The sequence below is a fragment of the Hyaena hyaena genome, unplaced genomic scaffold, assembly GCF_003009895.1.
Source record: "Hyaena hyaena isolate Hyena2069 unplaced genomic scaffold, ASM300989v1 scaffold_136, whole genome shotgun sequence".
NCBI classification, from domain to species: Eukaryota; Metazoa; Chordata; class Mammalia; order Carnivora; family Hyaenidae; genus Hyaena; species Hyaena hyaena.
In genome coordinates, this window is record NW_024080768.1 from 2,603,370 (window position 1) to 2,630,715 (window position 27,346).

The 27,346-nt window shown below is 38.7% G+C and overlaps 1 protein-coding gene across 3 annotated transcripts in view; it reads right to left on the reverse strand.

The window, feature by feature from the left end:
- Positions 1 to 27,346, reverse strand: part of CTNNA2 (catenin alpha 2) — a 964,097-nt gene that overhangs the window by 265,005 nt on the left and 671,746 nt on the right. For all 3 annotated transcript variants that reach the window (XM_039238114.1, XM_039238113.1, XM_039238115.1), the window contains exon 7: positions 3,510 to 3,590. In XM_039238114.1, coding sequence (XP_039094045.1) covers positions 3,510 to 3,590 — 81 coding nt within the window. The remainder of the gene's footprint in view (positions 1 to 3,509; positions 3,591 to 27,346) is intronic.

The following is a 27,346-nucleotide window of genomic DNA, read 5'->3' on the forward strand; positions in this document are numbered from 1 at the left end:
AGTTTAGCAACACCCTGACTTGTTATGATTATTATTTATTAGCTTCTCATTGGGAAGCATTTGGGTCCTGATTTGCTTATCAACTTGGGAAAAAAAAGACTAATAACAGGACCAAAATAATAGCCAGGGTAGTTCAGCTTCTCTGTAAGCTTAGAGAAAATCAAGAGACTATGCCTAGAATAGTTCACAGGCTGCACATACAAGGAGGACATCGAGGAGCAGCTGGCAGACACAGACTGAGTCCTCTCTAAAGGATGAGAAGACCATGTGGGCTACTAGGTACCCAAGCAGAGAGTCAGCCAAAACTTTTTGTTTTTATAATGGTCTGATTCCAGAATCACAGCAGTGACAATAGCTCAGACATGGGCATACTGTGCCTGAAGCTCTAAAATTAAAACATAATGCTTAAAGCTGACAGTTATATTCCCCTAAATTCATTTTTAATTCCAAACAAAATACTCTTAAGAGGATTCTGCTGTACCACTGCCCACTCTCATGGGGTTAATTGGCAAGATGGTTTTAGGCCAGTCATGTTTAAATAACACCCTTGGGTTCCTGCAACCTTTTTCGTAATTTATGACTCCACATTCCTTTGGGATATACCGCCTAAAGGAAGGGGATCCACTTATTTGAAAATCCTACTTAAACAGAAATCCTTTTTATTCAATTACTCTTGATCTTTTTCAGGTATCTACAAGTTTAAGTCTACTTTTTTTTAATTAGGGAAATTCAAGATAATGATCATGATTGACTTTATTTCTTTTTAATTTGGTGACCAGAACTTTGTAAGACTCCAGGGTCACCCTTCTGAAGGACACCACCCAATCTTAGAGCTATGAGGAAGAGGCAGTAAACTCAAAGCACAGAAACTTAAGAAAAGTCATTGGAAATGTTTTTCTTTGTTTTCAACTTGTTTTCCCCATTGAGATTTGATTACCCTAATTATTGTGTAAAGAATTTCATGAGTAAGAGGAAGTGGGCATGGATAACTGAGGGCTCCCATTTAAAACCTCTTCTAACAAGGCTTGTCAGTAATGGAAATGACAGAAAGTGTTTCAGCCACAGGGAAACATTCCTTTGAACCACTAGCATTCACCAGGCACAGTACCTAGCTGCTATCAGGTACTCAGATAAAACCTTGTTAATCCAATTAACTACCCAAATCTAAGATAAAGATCTACCTGAGACATGTTAATCAAAGTAGTTGCATGTTCCATTTGCATAAGTGCTAGGTGGCTTCTGTTTAAATCAGTGAAGCTTTTGTACCACTACAGGTGTACATGGAGAAACAGAAGAGATGAAAAGAAAGACAAAAATATCCCAGCATATGCATAGGGATAGAACTGGCAGATGGGATCCACCTTAGTTCTAGAAAGGCAAATTGGGAAAGGGAAAGATGTTTGAACCAAATTCAGGGGTTTGGTGCGAAATTATGCCCCATGACTTTTGGATCTTAATATCAGAAAACAATTTTCTTTACCCTTATTCCTCTGAATCTTTGGGAAAGGTGAACAGAAAAAATAATGCTTTTGTACATGGAATGATTTCAAAGGATGACACATTCCTTCCACTCCCATCCTAAAAGAAGCTCTCCAAGGAACTTGTCACCTAAACATTTCAAGTTCTACTATAAATTCCACCTTCAAATTTCACTACTACCCTCAGGTAGAAAGAGTAAACCGTTTTCTGAGAATATTAACACTGGGATAAAGAATGCTTTCCACACTCCTTCCTATTAAAACAAAAAAAGTTTTTCTGATAGGTTCATGAGTTCAGAGAGCTGAAGTTGCTGCCTCCTGAATGTAAAAGAATGGTCCCACTATAAGCAAGAGACTGAGGAAGTGAGACGACTCAGTTCAGATATTTTGCCTGGTTGACAATATAGCCAAAGGCAGGCCCTAGAGAAAATGCACTCCCAGTGCTTCAAAATCTGTGATATCAAGCGTTAGGACCTCTGGCATAGGAAATAAATGCAGATTTCCATTGGACCCATTCAATCTCATGCAGCTTATAGATAGCTTATGGATCTATTATGACTCCCTATTTTTATATATAAGAAAAGACAACCAAGAGATGGCAAATCCATACTCACACAGCTAGTTCAGAGGCAGAGCTAGAAGTAAAACCCTGGGTTCTGGACACCTGATTCAGTGTTTTCCATTAACTCCAGTCTCAATTCCTACTACCCATATCATTTCATATCACATGGGGGATTTGTATGGAGAACCAGTGTAAGAAGGCAAAGAGATAGATCTGGCCACATATCCATTTGGCTTAAGACAATGTTTTATTCTTTCTCATTTGAAGGCAAAATAAAAAGGAATTGCTTCCCCACAGGGACCTATTAGCTGGGCAAACTAGAGTCTTCATATTCCAGAACTAATTGTGATTTTCTGGAGGACATTAGCTCAAGCATGTCTATCCCTGCAGATGATATCCTGAAGAGAACCGAGAAGCTCCCAAGTAGTAATTAGAAGGGGTGTTTTTCTCCAATTCAAACTACTTCCAACATGTTCCTGGTCATTTTTTGCTTAGGCACCTGGCTAATATTGTCTGTACTTGACATGTAACAGCAGGGGGTGCTAGATGTGGCCCTGCCAGTCTAGCTGTTCCAGCTGCAGAAAGGAAGACTGTTGTTGCCTCAGGGAAGTGGTTGGTTCTAGCTGAGGAACACAACCAACACCAAATAAATGAGATGGATATATGCAAAAGCTACCAGCAGGAGACAGGATGCCTCTCAGGCAGAACTCAAGTGTGGATTTCATGGTAACTTGACAGATGGTTTAACTTTTCTAGAGAAAGAACACTACCAAAGAAAGTGGAGCTCACCATGGAAACAAAATAAGGGTTACCAGACTATAGTGTTATCGGTATTGCTATAGCACTTTCAAGATGAAATGGGCCCTGACCAGAGATTATTTTCACCCCCAAAAATAGACCCATTAGACTAATGATAGCATTAGCCATTCTAATCATCCAACTAGCTTTCCTTGATTTGGTCCTCTGCTTCTGAGCCGTCTGATAAGCAAATATTCCCCTGGTGATTTGTGTCACCAAAGGGAATACACAGGGTCAGAGACCTGAATTAGCCCATCAGATTAAGAGTTGTGCTTTTCATTAACCATTAGCATTCTTGTTTATTCACGTAAGGCCTTGGGGATCATGAGATCTAAGAACCAGAAGAAATGAGAGTCTGCCTCTTGGCATATCTGGATCTGGAAAACTGAAAAACAGATGTAGAAGACAGTGAATTCATCAAGTCTCTACCTGGGAAGACTGTTTCTGGGCAGTGAGCATGCTGCCTCTTCAGAGGGTGTTTTCACCACACCTCCTGAGGCTGTCACATCTGTCCTCGCACCAGACGTTACCTTGTTGATGAAATGCTCCGTGTACGTGTTGATGCTATAAAGAATAGCAACCTGAAGGCCAGCAGAAGGCATCTGGGAAAAGGACATTCTTGGAAACCACGACAAAGCACCATGCATTTAAAATAAAAACAAAAACAGTACCTGTCTCCTCAGGTCTCTTGTTTTCTTGGTCATCTTATCAATTGCAATGTTTAGAGGATCTCCCTTTTCTTTTCTTCCAGTCTATTAAGAGAAGAGAAATAATCTCTGATTTAGAAAGTTCGATGTTAGAGGCAAGGAATTTTTTTTTATTCAGAAACACACTTGATGGATAGAATATGAGCCAAAAGAGAGAGAGAGAGAGAGAGGGAGAAAGATTTTTTTCAATACACAGCAAATACGATTTGTCTCGAAAATGGGTATCCTTAAAATAAAAATTTTAATTGTTGAAAAAATACATTCTCAGGATGGTTTACACATAATGTTCACATTCAACTTCATGGGAGTACATTTTTCTCTTTCTCTAGATATTTACTAATTAGCTAAACACAGCAAGAATGTTTGTTTCTGCCTTCAAATACAATTTTTGTTTTTGTTTCTCTCTCACATAAGCATCCTTCTGAAGAGGAAAGGATTGAGATGATAAAAACTAAATTCAGAAAGAAATTTAAAATAAATCACCAGAACTCATAATTCCTATTATACCAATATATACCAATATACCAATATATCCTAGACCACATTGCAACTTCTGTATCAAAGTCAAAAGAGATATTCTAGTAGAAAACAAAGTGTTTGTAATCTCTGTTCTGTCATGCACTAGTTTGTTAAATATGATATTAAGGAACCCAGAGCTTGAAATCATAAGGAAAAGGTCTCCCATGACTCTAAGAGCCGAGATAAAGGCAAAACAAACAAATGAAAACTCCAAAAATCTCTTCCTTTTAGCTTGGAAGTTTGGAAATTTCACCAAATAGTTTCTTTTTTTAATTTTCCTTTGTTTTTTCTACCTTTTAAGATGGCTATAGTAAAATAATTAAACCAAATAGAATTACTATAATCTTTTTAAAACCACAACAGCAACAAAATTCCTATGGATGAAAAGCTCTACATAACTTTATGGATGGTATTATCTCCCCTTTAAGATAAAATTGTTTTCAAAAGCTTTGTCAAATCTATTAAATTATCTAGACTTTAGTCAAATACTCTGTTAATAATTAATCAATCAATCAATTAATTAATTATAAAGTCTGTTTATTTTGAGGGGGGGTTGTGTGAATGGGGGTGAGGCAGAGAGAGAGAGAGAGAGAGAGAGAGAGAGAGAGAGAGAATAAATGAATTCCAAGCAAGTTCTGTACCCGTCAGCCCAGAGCCCAATGTGGGGTTCGAACTCACGAACTATGAGATCATGACCTGAGCTGAAGTTGGATGCTCAATGGACAGAACCACCCAGGAGCCCCCTGAAGATTTATCTATGTATGGTCCTACTGGCGAGCTGGTTCTTGTTCCATACGCAAGTCTATGCAGAATCATATAGGTCTCCACAGTAATTGGTAATATGATGTAATGATAACAAAGATAAGTGTATCCAGAAAAATTATCATTCCAGAGATTTCTAGATGTTCTCTTCCAATGATAAAATTCTGGATGCATAAAGCTGAAACTTTACTTACAAGTAGACTTAGCAGTCATTTTTTCCTGCAACTTTCTTAATTAACTTTGTGTGTGTGTGTGTGAACAAATGTCTGATGTCTAACCCTATATGGCTTTTGTTTAAAAACCATCACCAGGGCACTTGGGTATCTATTTTTAATCATCTAAAATCTTATAAAACCCCATGTCTTTGCCACTCTCTAAACTGGTATTCTGACCATTTCTTATATATACACTGAAGTTTATAAGTAGAAAGAGCTTAAAATAAAGTGGTAACATTTTACAACATTGAAATATTAGTGTACGAATAGCTCCAGGGAAAGGGAAAGTATATGGAGAAGAACAGTGTGCTGCTTTCTCTGTGGAGGGAAGCTGGTCACACAGCAAGTGGGACTTTGCTACCCTGTCTCCATATCCAGCTGTGCCACAGGTGTAGCAGCCAGAGCTGTTTATTTTCTCCTTGGCTTTCTTCTTCTTTTTTTAATTTATTTTTTATTTTTTTATTTTTATTTCTACGAGAGAGAGAGAGAGAGAGACAGCGTAAGCAGGGGAGGGTCAGAGAGAGAGGGAGTCACAGACTGAAACAGGCTCCAGGCTCTGAGCAGGCAGTCAGCACAGAGCCCGACGCGGGGCTCGAACCCACGAACCGTGAGATCATGACCTAAGCGAAAGTCGGACGCTTAACCGACTAAGCCACCCAGGCGCCCCTCCTTGGCTTTCTTCTTGCAAACAGGATTTGCCATGAAAATACAGGGCAGTTTTGAGAAGGTCCAGACCATGATCATTCTGAGAACTGCAGATTTCATATGCCCTTTCCATTTATGAGAGTTAACAAAAACTCATTTTGAAAAACTAACAGTTATGAGTTTGGTCTAACATGTGGCTATGAGAGAAGGAGATTGGATCACTGAAACTTTTAATTCAAAAAAACAAAAAGATCAAGAGAGTGTGGATATACAGAATGATTGTTGAAAAAAATGCTGAGTGTCAGACACATGTATCATTTTATCCTGCCAGTGACATCCCATTATCACCATTTTACAAAAGAAAAAATAAAACCAGAACAGGTCTGGGATTAGGGAGAAGGCAGTAAGTCACTTCCCTCATATATAACGCTTCAGGGGCACCACAGATAATCAAGATATCTAATATTTTAATACAATATTTTCAAAAAATTAAATTAATGCCCAAATATCCATGTTGAACAAATACCAAAATTTTAAATAAAAGCAGGATCCAACAGGACCAGGTTTAAGGTAAGGCGAGTGAAGTAAGCTATGCAGGTCAGATATCATTTCTTAATTTTAAATTTAAGAAAACTGGGGATGGGGATGAAGGAGCGCACTTGTCATGATGAGCATCGGGTATTGTATGGAAGTGTTGAATCACTATATTGTATACCTGAAACTAATATTATACTTTATGTTGACTAACTGGAATTTAAATAAAAACCTTTAGGAAAGATAATTAGGGAATGTATTTATACTAAAAAGAGAATAAATCATTATTTACCTAAAATTCAAATTTAACTGTGTATTTTATAATATTATGTGCTAGATCAGGCAACCGTACCCACAGGGGTAATAGTAATATTCAAGATTGCAAGTGGGGTTGTTACAGACACATGTAGAAAGGCTCCATTGCCTTATTCTGTGAAAAGAAGGTCAACATGGGATTCTGTGTCCCATTTGGCACCAATAACCTGTAACTGCAAAGCACATGTTCATTAGATGTGAAGCATCATTTTGGTCACTGTGAGAGACTCACAAAAGAGTGAGATCTATGATCCTCATGCTCAAGGAGCTTCTAATTCTGGAGAGTAAAGCAGAACATGAAATTAAGAACACTAACAACTATGCAGAGATTAACACCCTAACAAGCTAAATTAGTTGGTCAAAAGAGGGAGATGTTGCATTTGGGAAGTCAAGAAGTCTCACAGAGGAGTGGGGGAATTTAGCTACGCCTTAAGTCCTGGGTAAAATCTGAAAGGAAAGAGGATGGTACTTGAAGGGATGACAGTGTAGCAAAAAGAGACACATCCAGTCAAGAAATAGCAAGGCGGGTTTTAGGAGGACAGTGAGTGGCATTGACCAGCATTTTCTCCCTGATGTAAAGGAAGAGGTTTGACAAGTTGTAGAGACAGGCTACTTTTTTTTTTTTTTTTATAAGAGCTTATATATAGTGTGATTACTGCCAACCATATTTTGATCTGCAAATTCAGAGAATCTCTAGTGACATTGGCATTCCATGTCACTGTGTTGTCAGGATTCTGTTTGTATAGTATTTGCAATCCCGTGTTTCTCCAGCTTCCAAATCTTTGGCTGAAAACAATGAAATAAAATACAGATTACTTGGGTGCCATATTTATTCTATTTTAAAAGGCTGGGAAATGGCAAGGCAAGGACTAGAACTTTGGAAATTTTGGCCACTGGCTGAAGTCGTTAATACATTGGCCCTCTGTTGGCTCTAATTTCTTTAAATAAGGTATATGTGCAGGAATAATGGTAGTAGATCCTTAATGCTCAGATTAACACAGCAAACGGGGAATAGCAAACCATCACTCCGTGCCTCTATTAGGTTGGAAATACTTCTAAATTATCAACCTAACTTGGGCAGGAAGCCAATCACAAAGAAAAACAAAAGAAAGAAGAAAAGAAAATCTTGCCTCCTAGTGGCAGCCATCCATTATTAGGCTCTGTGATCTTGGACTAACAATTTGCCCATTTGTTATATCTGAGTTTTCTCATGAACACAATGGATAGCGTAATATATGCCCTATCTTTTCACCAGGTTAGCAGGACAATCAATCATGATGTCAATGTGCTGGAAACAATAAAAGGCATTAACAGTATTCAGGGTAATTAGGAAAGTATTTTTGCTGTGGAAAAAAATGAGAAAATTGATTTGGAAACTATGTAGAAACTATTTTTGGGTTACCTAGACTTCTGCTTTCTCCACTCAGGTAGATAATGTATGAAAGAAAACTTTGCCAAAAACAAGAATTCCTAAAGGAAAAGTTATTTCTCTTTAAGGAAGAAATTTTGGGGATGCTTCATTTTAAATAGATAACTAATGTGAGATATTTCTAAGAGGTGAAAAAAGGGGCAAAAACTCCAGATAAATGTATTTTCCATAATAGGTTATTGGAAATATTTGATCATCTTAAGCAAATTCTAGTTCCCAGGGAATCAACTAGGAGCCTCACGGAGCTCTTTCTCCCTCACCCTCCAAGCTTATAAGCTAAAAATAGTTTAACAAACTAAAGTGAAAGGAGACCTATGTCTTCATTTTGACATCATTGGCTAATAATAAAACAAAAGGGCATTGTCTTAAGTCAATCATTCATTTACTGCCAGGCTTTGCTAAAGAGAAGGGAACAGAAACCAGTTGTAAGGACTCTGTCAATAGCCATCTAAGTGACCTGACAACTTCTCTAGACCCTCAACCTATGATCTGTCCAACAAAGGGGCCAGAGAGAAGTTACAGAACCAGGGAATGTAAGAGTCTGAAAACTCATCAAGAGGAGCGCATGGGTGGCTCAGTCAGTTAAGCATTTGACTTTGGCTCAGGTCATGATCTTGGTGCATGAGTTTGAGCCCTGCATTGGGCTCCCTGCTGACAACTCAGAGCCTGGAGCCTGCTTTGGATTCTGTGTCTCCCTCTCTCTCTGCCCCTCCCCAACTCATGCTCTGACCCTCTGTGTCTCTCAAAAATAAATGAACATTAAAAAATGTTTTTAATTAAAAAAAAAAAAACATCAAGAATATATCCCTCATTATGCGAAAGCTCTCAGGGCACTGCAGAAGGGGTTGGGGCGTAGCAGTCAGTTGTGGCTTCCTCATCTCTGAAATGTGGATAATGCTTACTCTGTGGGATTGCTGTGAACATTAAGAAAAACAGGATCTGTAACAGTAAACACAGTCCCTAACTCAGACTACGTAACTCAGTCCATGTTGGTTTCTTCTCCTTCCCCACCTGTGGCTCCTCTCAAATGTGAGAACAGGGTCCAGAGGGATGAACTTATTCTGATCACCTAGCTCCTTATAATGACTGACCAGGACCTCCATCTTCACAATCCAGGGATTTTCCTTTTTATGTCTAAACTATCTTCTATCTCTAAAATTCTAGGATTCTGTTATTTTCAAGAGTTTCGTGTGTTTCCATTCTAATGTTACCAAAAATTTTTAAAAATAAAAATTATCAGTTTTAGTTACATTTCCTTTGTCATGTTTTGTCCATGGATCTTATGTGCCTTTCTCATAGCTGCTCTCTACTTGCCTTCTTTATCTTCACCTGCAGAGAGTGGGTCTATAATAGAGAGAGCTATTTAATAAATACTGATATTTAAAAAAAGGAAAAAAGAGGAAGACAGGCTCGAGTATTCTCTTACATTGCTCCAGGCTACTTTTCTAGTTACCATCTGTTGTGCTAGAGAGGCGCATGAGTATTAAACTTTATTTGTTTTAGTCTTTGGGGTCTATTTTACAAAACACATTTGGAATCGATCCATGGCTTGAACTGATGGAAGGAAAAAGGAAGGAATTTCCTGATTTGGATTCTTATAGGGGGTACTTTATTCTCCCATTCTCTGGCTCTGAACCCAAGTCCTGTTTGCCAAAGTATCAGATGCTGTCAAGAAGACATTCATAGTTCCATTTAATCATACACAAAAGGATTAAGAGAAATTTTGATTTTCACAATTAGTCTTCAGGAAAAACTCAGTATTTTAGTTCAATAACTTGTTTATATTATCTTTTGTCTCTTTGGGAAATAAAATTCCCTCTATTTTAGATAAGGATCTTCTTTTTTCTTCTTTCTCTCATTTTTAGTATATTAATATCCATCACCATTTCTGAAATACTGAAGATGTGTGCAATATATTTATATGATATTCTGAATATTATAGAACTCATACCAACTTCCTAATTTATAAAACAACAAAATTTAATTTTAAAAACTTTTTGAAATCAACTATTTATTTAAAGGCCATTCTTCATCCTACCATAAATACATAATTCAATACAAGTGGTCCCTTATGGAGGGACCTGAGAATATAAGTCTATCACCTCAGTGCTTCCCTCAGATCCATGGCTTCCTGTGAGTTTTAAGTATGATATTAATGTGGGAAATGGCTGTGAGAAGGCAGATGTCAATCACTCTTTTCCTTTTTCTCAAAGGTACTTGCCAACTTGATCGAATGTATGAGAAATCTTCAAAATATCAGATAGCTGTGACTCTAGGAGATAATCAAATGCCCAGTCTTCAAATTGTTGTTATTTGAAAGAAGTGGGAGTCAAGATCATCACAATGGCAGAAAGCGGTAATGGGCCATGCACGTTATATCTAACACATGTTCCTGTCATTTAAACCTATAATTTAGACAATGGGAGGGAGGATAAAAAAATGATCTATTGATCCAGCAGTCATCCTATCCTATTTGGAGGGTTCCCCATCTACCCTCAAATCCTGCATATAAGGATCATATTCTTATTACAAATAGCACCATTATTTATGGAAGCTTGAACATTTCATAATACCTTTATATTATGTGTAAATCACAATCTGAGATTGTAGGTCTTTCTAAACATTTCTCCTGGGAAAGAAATGGGTGATATCTCTCTAGAATGGATAAAAGTTTAGCAGTGGCCACAAATCAAGCCCATGATCAGGATACTTTGACCACATCACAACCCACCTTTCCTGGAACCTGGGATGCATTCGGAGGTGTAGATAAAGGTAGCGAGGGGGAAAAAAAAACTGATGACCATGTGTCAGGGGGAAAAAATGTATCTGACATTTCTCCGAGAACTTGTCAGTGCCCAAGGAAAGAATCATCAACATATAAGAAAGAATATCAAGATGGCATTATTGGTAAGACTCCAGACCCTATTTATCGCCCCAGCAATATCAATACACATATTGGATGTATTTTCCATTATATATCTTCATACTTTCCATTATATACTAACGTGTAAAATAACACTTCATGAGGATACAATCTTGTTTTGCTTATTATTATGTCCTTAGCACATGTACCTGGCACATAATAGGCATTCAAACAATTTTATTAAATCTCTGAATGAAACATACGGGCTTCTAAATTCAGTTGCACCTAAAGCCAAAGTATCTATCAATGGACTTCCTGCTCTCATGAGTGAATCAATTCCCTCATGTTGCTTTACGTTGTGTTTCTCTTAGCTACAACCAAAAATGTCCTGACAAAATCAGAGACCTTAAAATACCAGATCGAAATAATTTGAAGGCAGGGTGGTAGATGAGGAAGACCCTGGCAAGGTCCCCAATGGACACAGCTCAGAGCACTCCCTGAGACCTCAGGCCTTCACTTCACTCACAGAGTTTTTCCCTAGCACTAATTTCTGTCTAAGCTCTAAATCCTAATAAAAGCCAATTAGTCAGTAGCCTTGAGAATTTGTCCATCACAAAGTCTCTAAGATTTCTCCTCTCTCTCATATCTTTCTGCCCGTGGAAACCACCTAACCCAGGGTAGGTCTCTAACACCACATTTCCCTCCCTTATACTCTTCAGTATGGCATGTCAAAATCAAGCTTTCATTTCTCAGGCTCAGTCCCTCAGTTCTTACTTAACTCTTACTGGATCCTTGCTTTCTACTAAACTCTTGGGCCTGTATTTAAAATGTTCAGAGCTGGACCTCCTTTTTGTACTATTCCACCTCTCTGAACAATTTGTTCTTTCTTGACAGACTTTTTGACTCACGTTAGTGCCTAGATGAAAGGGACCATTCTTTCTTCAACCATTTGCCTAACCAGATTTTACCCATTCCTCAAGAAACAGCTCAAAATCATCCCCTTCTAGGAAGTGTTTCTAAAATGATCTAGCCCTTAAAGATCTTCCCCTCTTTTGACAATATCTTTCAGCCAGATACTGTGTCAAATAATGCAGATGTTAACAATTTACTATCCTGCATTATCTATTAAGTTTTCATGTGGCTGCATAGTAGAAGCTGAGCTTGTTGAGACTGGTGAATGTGTGAACTTTCTCCTCGAAAACTTAGCATGAAACTTCTAAGAAGCCTCCCCAGAAATACTTGTTTACGTAGAGAAAAATGGATGTTCCAAGTAGGGACCTACGGATAGGAAGAATGTATGCAGGGGATGAATGATTTGGAAAATGTGGGGTCCTAAAAATAAATTTCACCTAATTTTTTGCTCAGAACCATAGGAAGTGCTTGGCACCTGTGTAATGTTACAATTCTTGCTCTTTTACTTATTCCATCAACACAGGTATAGCTTCAGTGATTATCTCCCAGACAACCCTGCACAGAAGACATATTTCATCAAAGACCCCTACCCTCCCCAGCTCCCAACCTTGGGTTAATTAACCACACATTCCTTCAAAGCCTGTGAGAGACTGTGAACTAGGAAAACTGCTAAAAAATGCCATTTTATCTTTACAGTTGAGATGAAAGTAGCCAAGGTGAAGTGCAAATTTCCATTGATTTTAGACACACACAAAAACACATATGTACCCATACTAAATAAACCATTTAAATTTCATGGAATTTAAACTTCCACTTCATTTTTAAGTGCATAGGCCCCTAACCACTCAGTTACAGTTAAAGCTATCAACACCTAAAAGATCTCTAGTGTACGGCATTTTCTACCATCTCAAAAAGAGGTCAATAACTGTGCCCACATTGTTAAGAGTTCACAGAAATCAGAAAATACTCATGAAGAGGGCTACCTTAGTTTATGGAAAGTCTATCAATATGGAGTGCTTTTGCCTTAGTCTCCATGTGCCTCATTTTAACAGTGTATCAGGGACCAGTTCATGTTGTAATTCCTTCATCACACCTTCTTGACCTCTCAGTTCATAGGAGCCCATCCTCCTCTGAGTGACTGCAGCCATTATTATCCTATCACTAAAAGAGCCATTTATTTGGTGTTTTATTAACAATTCCCACTCAGGCAGTACTTAACATATTGTGCAAATATCTTGCACTGTGAACTGAATTTCACACTCTAAAGGTAAAATGCAAACATACAGATGCATCATTATGATACTGTCTTGTTCAGAAGCTTGTCATGATATAGTCATGTATCTGTTCCTTCTTCCCAGTAGGAGGCACAGAAGCTTAAGGACAGTATATCAGTCAGCTCAGGCTGCCATAACAAAATGCCATAGACTGGGCACTTTAACAAACAGAAATGTATTTCTCATAGTTCTGGAAGCCAGAGAGTCCAAGACCAACATTCAGCAGGTTTGGTTTCTTGTGAGGGCTCTCCACATGGCTCATAGACATATGCCTTCTCACTATGTCCTCACATGGTAGAGAGAGAGCAAACAGGCTCTCTGGTATCTTTGTTCATAAGGGTACTAATCCTTTCATGAAGAAGGCCCTCCTCTAATACCCCATTTAAATCTAATCACTTCCCAAAGGCCCCATTTCCATATACCATCACACTAGGGTATTCATGAACATATGAAATTAGGGATACATATCAGTCCATAGCAGACAGGAAGCTGTCAGCCAATTACATGTCTGTGGAACTCAGAAACTTCTTACAAAGTGCCTTACACAGACTAGGTGTTAAGCTAATTAGAAATATGTGTAGATATGTACATACAAATACGCATTGAATATAAATTATGTGATTAGTATTCTGACTGGTTGACATGACTACATGATACGGATCTTGGGCAGTAAGGCTACCTTTCTGCAGAGGTAGGGTAGAAGGATAGCTGTATCTTCACCAATGGTAGAGTAATATCGCTGCCAACTCTCTTTCCACACTCATTCTCCTCCTTCCCTGCTCAAAACTCCCACATAAGCAGGAAGAAGATGGAAATCAAAGCCTTCAATCACATGCACAGAATTAAGATACACACACTTGGGACAAAAAACAAATAGAAAATGGCTTCTACCAAATCCTTCTCGGAATAGGGAGGTGAGAGTAGATAAGCTTGATGACCCTAGATTCAAAAAGGAAATGGGTTTCATGAAATGGCGCTTCTAAGAGATGAGCAGAATCCTGACTGGGACAAAGAAGCAGCCCATAATAGAAAATACCTGGTACCCTTCTCTTGGCCAACCTACTGCAAGGAAAAGAGTTTCCCAGGAAACATTGGGAAGAGGAAACTAATGGTTTGGGAGTACTCAGCATTTTCTGCATGCCCAGAGGACTCCAAAGAGATTTGCTTGCACGCCTGAGAACCAAGCCTTTTTGCCCTACCCACATCAAAACTCACTTCTTTTGGTCTTTGCAAAAGCCTGTGAAGACTGCCTTCCCCTGTCCTCTCCAATCTCACCACCACTCAATCTTGGCACACTCTCCTTCCTCTCATGCCACCTCCAAAAGGACAGCACTATCTAGAAAGCAGCCACATAGATCCTGGTACCTGTAAGTCTTAGCACTAGAGGAACTGAAAGAAAATAATATTATCTGGACAGTCAAAATAACTGAAGAAATATTTTTCTTTATACACTAGCAAACCCCAATCTAGACCTCTTAACTTCATTGTTAGCCCTTTGGTGCTGTCTTTTATTTTCTAGGAGCAGAGCTTATCAAGCCTTGGGCTTTTTCTCAACTTCCCAAACCACCCCAAACCCAGAAAAGAGGTCTAGGCTGCTCCTCACCTCCAGCACCAACACCCAGGAGGCCACTGCCATGTGACCAAGGGGCAAGCACAGGCATTTCCTGAGGCCTCTCTGATGCCTTTCTTCCTGAGAATTCTTGGAATCTGCCCCATAACAGAATCATCTCTTGGGGCATTTGCCCTCACTTGGAACCAATGAAAAGTTTATGAGGCAAATGGCATTTCTGCAGCATGTTAGTTAAAAACTAAACTAAGTAGAAAGCAGGCCGAAACCCTGGAACACATGTCTCACATCGTCCCAAATATTCCTCACTATGTGGCTCCCATAAACACCATCTGGTGTGTTGATTTGTAAAGAATTACAAGGTTCTTAAAATTACACTTTGCTCTCTGCAGCGTACACTATGTCTATTAAGGGGGGAGGGGGGGCAGGGAGTGTGAGTTGAGAATGCATATCACATCTAGCCAGACTCTGAGATCTTTTTCCTTCTATACTAGGATCCTGCTGAAAGTTTGGTAGGTCTGCATAGAATTTTAAGAAGTGTATCATAGTCTCCCCAGACCAGCTGTAGGGGGAAAAAATTGAAAATAAAATACATACAAGAAATTCTTTGCCTAGATTATAATCCTAGGATTTCATACATTTGAAAGTTCTGTGCACATCTCCCACTTCACAGGATACTCGTAACAATACAGTCTTTAGCTATAAGTCAAAGAGGGTGAATAGCCAAAAGTGAGAGAACTTCTTGGGTGAAACTTAATTCTCCACTGCTGTATCCTGACCTTCAGGGCTTCCTCAGAACCCTCAGGTTGTACCTGAGTGTGCTTATCCCTGTCTGCTCACAAAGCCAGAAGAGGAGCATCTTTGTTCCCAAATACACATCTCTGGCAGTGCAGTGCTATTGTAACAGGCTGCTAGAGTACACTTTGGGTGAATTAAGTCCCTGGAGGAGGCGCTGGTTAAAGAATGATAAATGGTGGCTAGAAATGAGAAGGGAAATAAGAGAGTTTGGGGCTCAATAATCCTTCAGCTAGAAACTATTGATGTGATGGATTTGTTACAAACACAAATTCCTAGGTCGCTGCATTCAGTACCTTTGAAGTAGGCTGAGAATCTTCTTTTTAAAATCAGTATTTTAAAAATTACAGACAAATTCTATACCAACCTGACTAATAATTTGATTAATCAAAATCTTTCCAATTGTAGCCCAGGAATCTGCACTTTCAGATTTCCCACAAAATTCTATAGATTAGCCAGTTTTGGAAACCTTGAGTTTTGCAACAATTTATTGGTGGTAAACCTGAAATAGGACAAAGGATTACAATTGAGCCAGTTCTGCTTAATTCTTGATGAATTAGTTACACTATCTCAAAAACATACATTTCTTAACCAAATTAGTCAATTAGAAAAAAATCATATACTGCCTGAGAAACCAAAACAACATAGACACAGTCTACCATGTCATTTCATTAGAAGTCCCCACACAAAGAAAAAGAACATTAAATCAGCTTCCCTGAATTCCTTTCCTGCCATTATTACATCTACATGTAGACATCAGAATAAGGTTAGCTAGATGTAATGAACATAGAAATAAAGGAGGATGCTGACCTTATCAAAACACACAGAACTTAAGAAAATTTTGGAGCATCATACACAAACTATAAAATGGGATCCTGATCCAGGCTGATCCTGATTTCAGAGCTTCTGCTAGTAAATCCAAGTCCACATTCTGCTAATTTCCCAACATTTTCTGAAAATTCACTCCCAATCTCCTCTTCTTGTGGTCACAACCTCTCTAATCCTTCATTAGTACACTCCAGTCCTCAGAGAAGAGTTTCTTTGAGCACCCCATAGTAATCTCCTATTTGCCAACTTTGCCTCCATCTTTGCTCCATTCTGAAGCAAAATCTATAAACCAGATCAAGCCCTGCCTCTCCCTGACTACACAAGCCCAAGAGAATTCTCCTTTCTCTCAACTACAACAGCAATTAGTGTAGTTCTTTTCTGATGTTAAGCCATAGCATGCCCTCAGGCAAATCTCTACAGAGACTTCTTTGGGCAAGCTGGCACTGAGTGGTCTCATCCCACATCCCTCATAGTCAGATATCTGGCTATAGCTGCCTCCTGACTTCCAAGCTCTGAAGAAAAGGGCAGGATTCAGGCTAAAGGTTCTTGCTTGAATTTTCTCTGTTCACTCAAAGTAAGCTGAACTGAATGAACTACTATTACTTCCAATTAACTCAACAATCTCATGAAAAACTGGATTCTTAACACTGATTATAAGAAAATAAATTATTAGAACAGGTTGGTAGTTGCCTCCAAATGGTTGGGTGATGCATCTTTCAATTACATATATAATGCAGTAGAGTAAAACAAAAATGTTGTAATCCTATTTTGCATTTCAGTCTATGTGTATATGAATGTGCGTGCGTGTGTGTGTGTGTGTGTGTGTGTTATAAGTTCATCTGCCATTATCAATAACTGCATGGATACTCTCTCCACCTGCAAAGTGTAAGCTCTGTGAGAGGAAGATCACATCTCCCTCTATCAGGTAAAACATCCCCCCAAAGGACTTTCCTTTGTACTCAATAGAACCTTACACAGTTTATCCTTGAACAATGCAGGGGTTAAAGGAACTAACTCCCGCACAGTTGAAAATCCACATACAACTTCTGATTCCCCCCAAAACTTAACCACTAATATAGCCTACTGCTGACCAGAAGCCTCATTGAAAGCATAGTCAATTAACACATATTTTGTATATGTATTATATACTCTATTCTTACACTAAAGTAAGCTAGAGAAAAGAAAATGTTATTAAGAAAATCAAAAGGCAGGGGGTACCTGGGTGGCTCAGTCACTTAATGTCCAACTTTGGCTCAGGTCATGATCTCACAGTCCATGAGTCTGAGCCGCTCATGGGGGGCTGTGTCTGTGTTGACAGCTCAAAGCCTAGGGCCTGCTTCAGATTCTGTGTCTCCTTCTCTCTCTGCCCCTCACTCACTTTCTGTCTCCATCTCTCTCTCAACAAATGAATAAACATTAAAAAATTAACGGTTATATGGTACATTAAAAAAAGAATATAACAAGGAAGATAAAATGTATTCACACTACTGTACTGTATTTACCAAAAAAAATCCACATATAAGTGGACCTGTACAGTTCAAACTGTGTTGTTCAAAGGTCAACTGTAGTTAGTTACAGGGTAGAGAGAGTCAAAGAATTTTGTTGCCAAGCTTTCACTTGAGGAGGATAAATCCCCAAATCTTATTCCTTCCAGAATCTAATACTAACCTTTTCATTTGCATCCTTGATTCTCTATTTGGCCACGTGCAGAGATGGAAACACATAAGCCTGCTCCAAGGGTCATCTTAGTCTCTCTAATGCTTGTGACATTAACACTTAGGGCAAGGGGAGATGGATCCTTTGATAAAGCAATCAGTGTTATCTCATTCTTATGTAAAATTAAAATACAAATGTAATTTCCAGTCCAAACCCATATCTACCCTTCCTTCATGCCTTCTCCCATGCATTTTCTTCCTTCAAAGAATTTATGAAGTAGATAGAAATAGCATTAAGTTATATCTTGGCCCTGATACCTACTAGCTGTGTAACTCCTGGTGATTTACCTAAACTCACTAAGTCTCAGTCTTATCTGTGATGGTGAAAATAATGCCTAACCCAAGATTGTGATAGACAATGCAGGGAAAATGTCTGTCTCTGAGTTTAGCATGGGAATGGTATCCAATAAACCCTGATTTTTTTCCCTCTCTTGACAGCAAACTTACAGAAAACACAGTGCTCAGCATCTGAATTATGAAAACATGCAAGATGGATGGATTGAATGTCTAAGGAGAATATATTGATTTATAGGCTGGATGTGGGTTTACCACAACTTGCCATTTGAAAATCTTTTAACATCTGAGTGGTATTTAACATTCATGAAATTTTTACCATTTTAAAGTCCATATGACATAATTCAAATATAAGGCAAATGAAAAAGGAGAACAAGACACAAACCCTGAAATTTCACTAAAAACACAGTGAAGAGTATAAAATTGGATAGCTGTTGTTTCTAGTGAGAGACAGGGAGCAAATGTTGGGGACTGATTCTCCCTTTCCAGTCCTATGTATAGGTAGGAAATCAGCAGTGAATGCACTTCACTGATGATTTTCAGCACACTGAACATCTATACCTAACTATCAGCAAAGGGCGATTCCCTGAGCAGCACAAGTTGACCCTACTTCAGTCACCCTCTTTGGCACATCAAGGAAGGGATGGTCTTGCTGAAGTGAGAAAGCCATATTCAGCAGGCCTCTATGTCTGCTTTATGTTGGTGGGGGGTTAGTGAGAAGAGCTGCTAACTACTTACCCAAACCTCAGTAAGTGGGAGCTGCCAGAAATGGATCTGAGCGTCAAGAACATACTTCTTTTCTAAATATGACTTTCACTATGATGCAAAGTCTAGAGAACTACCATTACAGAATGGTTTTAATTTGTTTATAAGGACTATACAAATTCCCTGCTAAAATACTAATAGAACTGAGAAAGAAATAGATAATTTGCTTACTGTTTTTTCATCCATTTCTCCCATTAGACTATAGACTTCATGTGATTAGTAACCTCATTTGTCTAATTACTAACCTGATTTGTCTAGTGTGTGTTCCACTAAGTCTCGATCCTGGCACATAAGTTCTCTTGAAACAGTGACATAAAATAGTTGTCATTTTGGAAAATAGAAAGTAATCTCTAAACAGAGCAGAAAAGTAGGGCGAGAGAAACTTCTGTGTGAGGGTTGGGTGAAGGAAGGCGAGAATTAAAAATAAACTCTGGTTCTTCAGGAAAGCTGTTGATCAAGGAATTTAGGATTTAGAAATCAGACATACCCAAAACACTAAACAAAATATTAAAGGGAATAACAACAACAACAAAATACTAAGAGAGAAAAATAAATAATTTCAGGGTTATGAGGAAGACAAAAGAAGATGGAAGAAGAAGAGGAAGAGAAGAAGAAGAAAAATAAGATATGTATGGAAAGTAAAGCAAAGGATGGCTGAGACTTTACCCTGGACCTTGGTAACTCTAGTACTTTGGTGAATCCAAAGCAGGAACTACAAAAAAAAAAAAAAAAAAAAAAAAGTAGGAACTACCAAGAGAACAGAATAATAGGCCAGGGATCCAGTAACTATTACTGACACAGAAGGCACTAAAAGGTAGTCAAAAAAGAAGTCAGAAACTGGGAACCAGAAAGGATGCTGAAGTCTGGAGTGAAATTGTCAGTAAGTCTGACTTGAAGAGGAATCATCATGTTATGGGTGCAGATTCTTTCATTCCCTGTGCAGAAGCCAGACTGGCCCCAAGCTCAAATTGCCTGAGCAATCTGCTCTCTCTCCCCAAGCTACATGTGAACAAGCACAATGCCAGGCTTACTAGGACCCAGTTATGCACCTTCTTTCCCCCTTTGCTTCTTCATATCCAAAGACCTCCACAAAGTCATCTCCTGGAAGAGCCCTTCCCATGGAGTCCCTTCTCCAGGACTCTCCCAGCCTTGTTATTGCCTTCTTCCCCTTGTAATTAATCTGGCTTGCTAAATGGAAAACATACAAACAGAAGAACTCCCAAACCAAATCATATTAAATATAGTCCCAGCATTCCAGTTTTGGGTTCCAAACTCAGTATCTCCAAGAATAGGACTGTCAAGTACTGGGGCAGGCTTCCATCTGCACTGGTTTGGGACAGTGTAGAATTTGTATGCTGTAAATCACACCAGTTAGGATGACCTCTGTCCCTGTGCCCTATGTGCTCAGGTTGGCTACCACATTCTACTTCAAACAACAGATTACTCTGGAAAAGAATAAGTATTTATTGAGTGCCTACTTGATACTGAGTCCTGCAGAGGTATGATATGGGCTGAACTGTGTCTCCCCAAAATTCAAGAGTTGAAGTCCTACCCCTCCAAATACCTCAGAATGTGAGGCATCTCAGAAGCTGGAGCCTGCTTCAGATTCTATGTCTCCCTCTGTCTCTATGTTCCTACCTCATTCATGTTTTGTCTCTGTTTCTCAAAAATAAATAAACATTAAAAAAATGTAGAGGAGATTAAACAGAGAAAAATGCAGGAAAAGACCATAAGGTAGAAGATGGTCAGCTAAAAGCCAAGGAGAGAGGCCTCCTCAGGACAAATCTACCCTGCAAAAAACTTGACCCCAGATTTATAATTTCTAGAACTGTGAGAAAATAAATTTCCGTCATTAAAAATCCCAGTCTGTGGTACTTTGTTATGGTAGCCCTGGCAAACTAATGCAATGTGTGACAGGAAACACTAGAGTAATGATTTGTTGAGGTTTTGACTTCCTATTAAAATACATTACTAAGAGGTGCCTGGGTAGGTTAAGCAACAACTTAAGTTTAGGTCATGATCTCACAGTTAGTGGGTTTGAGACCTGCATCGGGCTCTGTGCTGACAGCATGGAGCATGGATCCTACTTCAGAGTCTATGTCTTCCTCTCTCTCCCCCCGCCCCCGCTCTCTCTCTGTCTCTCTCTCAAAAATAAACATTAAAAATAAATACATACATACATACATACATACATAAAATACATTAATGATTCAGGCTAGCAAGAAATCTAAGAGGGCTGAGGTAGGGTCAGGGAGGGAAGACATGACTGTCTTCAGAAATCCTAATTGATTTCTCAGAAAGTTCTTCAATTTTCCACAGCATGAGGCTTATATCAATCAGTTTATCTGATTAAGAAGGAGCCACATCTCATCCACAATTGGAAAATGGGTTTTGCAATTCCCAGAGCACATTTCTTGCTCTGAATTCTATGTGGCTTCTTCAGTCTTTCTCAATCTCATGTAGTTCTTATTGAAAACTGATAGCTGGCAGAGACAAGGTAAATAAATAGATGATAGATGATAGATAGATAGATGATAGATAGATGATAGATAGATAGATAGATAGATAGATGATAGATAGATAGATAAAGCATTTCAAGGATTCTTCCTAAAAGACCCTCTGGCATTTCTCATATCACAAAACAGCCAAAAACAATTTAATATCATGTTTCTTCACAGTTTAACTGAGAGAAAAATGTGACTTCTGTTCCCTCCATGTAAGCTTGCAGGTGCTTTTGATTAAGAAACTTGAATAAGGTAGTTGAGTAGCAATATAATGCTTAGTTCCCTATTGGTGACTGTGTTTTCTGCTATCCCTTTAAGAGTTCCAGTTTAACATACCAAGGACTTAAAGCATACAGCTGATAGCTGTGTATTTGAGGCACCAAGGCAACCACATGTTGATGAGAAGGAGGGACGAAATCCTTGTGAAGCTGTATCATGGCTAAACTTCGGGTTCGATTCATTCACTCCACCTATTAAGACTCATCACAGTGCAAGGTTGGAAGAATATAGCAAGACAGTCATGGCCTCTACCAGCAGACAGTTAGTCTAAAGCATGGTTTGCTACCCTCAACAGTTTTGATATTTTTACCCAAATAATTATTTCTTGTGCCCTATACACTATAGGATATTTAGCAGCATCCCTGGCCTCTACCAACTAGATGCTTAGCACTCTGTCCCTTAGCAATGACAACCAAAAGTCTTTCTAGACTTGCTAAATGTGCCCTGAGGAGAGGACAAAATTACCCCCACTTGAGAACCACTTGCCTAATGAATGAGAAAGATAATTTAAAAGCCAATTATTACGCAGTAAGATAAGTACTGTGATACAGACACAAGGCACATAAAGGGAACTAAATAAACTAAAGGGTGTGGTGGTGGTTTAAAAAAAAAAAAGCTGCTTCCCAATGAAGAGATATAAAATAAAGACACACAATAGCTACTTACTGGGTATTTACTGCGTGTTAAACACTATACTTTGATTGCTTATTTAATCCTTACAAAATGCCCATATTTTAACCACTTTACAGGTATGCTCAAAGACAGAAATAAGCTTTTTCAACATTCGAAGAGTGAGGGATGGGCCCAGGATCTGAGCTGGATTCTAAACTCAAATTTGGCTATTTCTTTAGGAATAGGTAAGTTTTAAGAAAGGGAAACTTTTTCTACATGAAAACCAGAGTAGCTCACATATTAAAACATATTAACTTCTCTAAATACAGGATTTGTATAGGAGTTTAAGACACTAAGTAAATGTATCATTGAAAGAATTTAAATAGGAAATTGGTTTAAAGCAATGAGTAGAGGTTCCTCTGGAGAAGCTCTGAGGGTCCATAGCATTTATCCCATGTCCATGAGAGTCCATAGATTGACCTTAGTCAACAGGAGTCGCCAAACACCCATCTGTCAACTAATTACCACCCATAAAAAAAATCATCTCCTATGATAGGTAGGGTGACAATACCAATGCTTCCCTTCAATCTCAAAAGTGCCCCAATTTGGTTGACAAGTTTTATGATCACCTTATCATTAGTCTAATTAAGTTTCAGCTCAAGGCTGAAAAATTACTAGATCAGTTTTTATGTCATCAGATTCACTGTCTGAGAATCCAGTCCACTATTTGATTGATATTTTTACTACATATGCATACATTACTTCACTCACCTGCCTAAAATTCTCTAATGCCAACCTAACACCTACAAGAAGATCCTAACCAAATTGACTTCAGTTTGGTTCTCCAATCTTACCTCCCACTCCTACCCAAATGCCTGTACTCCTTGAACAGACGGTATTTTCATGCCTCTAGGCTCTTCCAAATGGATTCCCAATGTCTATATTCCCTCCACATGTTGTCCAATAATATTGACCACTGTGTTAGACCCTGCAATGTCCTCCTCTTCACTCCTCACCTGCCTATTGAAGATCTCATTCAAATGTCACCTCTGTAAAGAATCCCTGATTTCCTCAGACATCAGTTGTTCCTTTTGTGTGTGCCTGCAGTGCACTCCACCCATCCTTCTGTTATGGTTCTTCTCATCCTGTAACTGCAGGTTCATGTGTCTGTGTCATTCACATCACTAGGTTGTAGCGTGCACTAGTCATTAATAACTAAATGTCAGCATTCTCTTTGTATCAGTAATGCCTTGTACTACCTGGTACTCAGTTGACATTTGAGTCATACTTGCTGATTAATGTTTGGCACTATTAAGATCAGTTATCAGTTATTTCTGTTCAAATCAGAAGTGGCCACGTTTTGGACAATCACTAGGAATTTATTGAGCGCCTACCATGTGACAGGCATGTGGTTTTTGCTTTGTAACATGCACAAGTAAGGGGCTGTGAGGTGTAGAGAAAAGCCAGAATCTCTGCATCTTTGTCTTTCTGTGAGACTAGGCAAGTCACTGATTATAAAACTACGTATGTATGTATATGTGTGTGTGTATATAAATATACACACACATCTATCTATATCTATATATCTATTATCTATATTTGTCCCCCATCCCCTAAATCTGGCAAACCTATCAACCAGTCACAAATTCAAAATAGGCTAAGTAAAGTTCATGATATTTGGAATATGCCCCTAAATTTGGAGTTTGGTGTCACAAAAGGAGAATCTGACATCTCCCAAACCATCTGTATCATGTAAGTGCCCTAAGAATAAATCTATCCCTGAAATAGACCATCAGGCTAAACAGATACTGTCAAAAGCCTTTTTAAGTTTACTTTTTGTACCTCAATTAGCCTACTTTCTAAATTGAGACAAAATGGTTGAAAATGTATAATTTGTGTATAGTGTTAACTTTTCAATCTTAACACATTCATCTGAAATTTTATAGAAAGAAGATTGTATGCTTGGAGGTTAGCCTTCCAGTGTGAAACTCCTGTCCTCTGAATGTACCCTATTACTAATACAAATTTCAAATCATATTAACTAAGTGTGTACAGCATTTCAGTTTATGCAGTACTTTATAAGCTTTATTTTAGTTCTCAGATCAAACTGTACCTTTGGTAGTACTTATAATCTCTATTTGCAGATGCTAAATGTCCAAAAGAATAAAGAGCATGTAGGCCAGATGATGTGGGACATGCGAGGTTAAAAATGCACATGTATGCCCAAACTGCCCATGACATTGATATGGTCTGAGTTTGAATCAAAGTCTAAATTGATACTGTGTGCTATCTACCCACAGGAAAGTGGCTGTCTATGAATATGTCAATTCTTTAGAAGCCAACATTGCAGGCATTTATTCAGTAACACTGATTTCCAAGTTATGATGATGATAATCTGCGCAAATTGAAAAATACCTTGGATCTCAACTGCTAAAAGTCACATCTAAATACAATCCCATCTCAAATTGACAAGTTGTTAAGAGGCTAAATGGAACAGATGCTGTAATTTCTGATATCCTACTCAGTTGAATGATGAAAAAATTCAGAGAAAAAGAGAACATGATTCCTCTTAGTTGAAAGAGCTGATGGACATTAAATATTAACCTCTTTTTAAAAAAGGAGATCATTCCAACATTCTAAAACTTTTTTTTACACTATCCCAAGTAGGATATGACAGTGGGGAAAAAATCCAGTTAATCACAATGCTAGTTTTTACCAAGCATAAAGCTATTTGTGAACAGCTGAATGCTCAACCAACTTTTTCAATTTGCATCTACATTTTGGTGAGAGTGGCTGGCAAGGAAAATCTAATAAACTTTAAGAATGTTAAGATAATAATAACTGCTACTACTAAATGTGGGTCTGCTACGGTCCAGGTGACTTACACGGCTTATCCTCCCACCTCCACAAAAACCCTAAACCAAGGTACTTTCAACGTCTTTTTTTTGAAGCACAAATAGAGGTTCAGAAGTCTTAAGAATTTTGTCAACGTTCATAAGACGGGTCAGTTGAAGGTTCTAAGCCCAGGTGAACCTATGCACTGTCCAGTTCAACACAGTGGCCTTCTCTAGTACAGCAGTGCATGGAAGAGAGAGGAAGAACAATGTGACAGTGGAGTGATTCTGTACTTTTTGTTTTTCCATGTAACATAACTCAAGGGTATTCTATATCCTACCAGCAATAGTGGAGAAAGAAAGAAGGGACAATGAATGAAACTTGAGGGGTGTTTTTTGAAAGGCTGACCCAAAAATAGGTGGATCTACCATCACTATCTGTGAATCCCATCACCACATAACTATAGGATGGTCCTCACTGGCAGATATGCAAGTCTCAAAAGGTTATCTGCAGGATACCAAGCCTTGAATTCTGTTTCAAAAAAATTATCTACTATGTTCATGAAATACTTCATACTACCCCTCAACATACACATACACATATACCACACTTTTTTTGAAGTTTACAATGCAGGTATGAGGTCACCAATGATTACAGATTAAAAAAACAAAACAAAACAGGGGCGTCTGGGTGGCTCAGGCAGTTAAGCGTCTGACTTCAGCCCAGGTTACGACCGTGGACTTTATGGGTTCAAGCCCCATGTTGGGCTCTGTGCTGATAGCTCAGAGCCTGGAGCCTGCTTCAGATTCAGTGTCTTCCTCTCTCTCTGCCCCTCCCCTGTTTGCACTCTGTCTGTCTCCCCCAAATAAATGAACATTAAAATAAGTAAAATAAAATAAAAACAAAAACACAAAACAAAACTGTCTAATTTGATTTAACCCTGCTTTTCCAACTACTAGTGAGCCATAAAAACATTTTTCTCCATCACACCCATCATAATTCTGAGGAACAGCTGTGCAGAGGAGCACACCGGGAAACCATCCGTGAACAGCATCTTCTCTGTGACCTTTCTAATTCAGGCATTCCTTTGCCCAAGAGGTGAAGCCAGAAATTCAGACATCCTGGGGCCCTCCCTGCAAGGCTAACAGTCTTCTGGGCAATGGGGTGTTTGGGATGTTAAGTGCTCTGTGTGTGAAATACCATAGGCCTGTCACCTTTCAGATCAATGAGGTAAGTGACAGCGATTCTAGTTCCCTGTCAGCTTAATTAGAGGAAGTGAAACACAATCACAACCATTAGCACAAGGCTGGTCCAGGGCAACCGGGGAGACCCGAATGGGTAGGGGTAGGTGGGACCACAGGCTGCAGGGAAAAGAACACTCCTCTCCTTTGGCAATTTCATTGAAAGTCTTAATTACAATGCTACTGTAGGGGGGAAATTGTTTTTTAAATGCCATTACAAACACAGTCTGACTGCAGAAATCTTTTCATCTAAAAACTAATTAAACGATTATTTCCTCCAGATTACAATAGTACATGCAAGTTTTTCACTTAGGAAAACAGTTACCCAATCTTATGTTCCCTAAGATAACAGAGAATTTTTAAAAATTCTATCGTGATGCATACAAAAGATTCAATGAAATTTGCTAACATGTGAAAAGTGAGCTTATGTGTACCCGCTTAATCATTTTGATAGGGCATATTTTTTGTAATCATGTCAAAAACTCATTAAAAGAAGAACTACAGGGGCGCCTGGGTGGCTCAGTCTTGATTTCAGCTCAGGTCTTGATCTCACAGGTCCTGGAATAGAGCCTGAGAGCATGGAGGCTGCTTGGGATTCTCTCTCCCTCTCTCTCTCTGCCCCTCCCCAGCTTGTACGCCTGCACAAGTTCTCTCTCTCTCAAAATAAAATAAATAAGCTTAAAAAATAAAAAAGAACAACTACTACCAAATTTGACAATAAGAGATTATTTTGTGACCACTGAAATATAAGCTGTAAGAGAGCAAGGGGTTCCGCTTCATTCCCAGACGCGTTGGCAGCATTGAACACTGGGTGCTTACTACCTATATGTTGATGGAAAGGAGAGTACACTCCAACTGGCAGCAAGCAAAGTGATCCCTTCAATTTCCTATGTTAAAT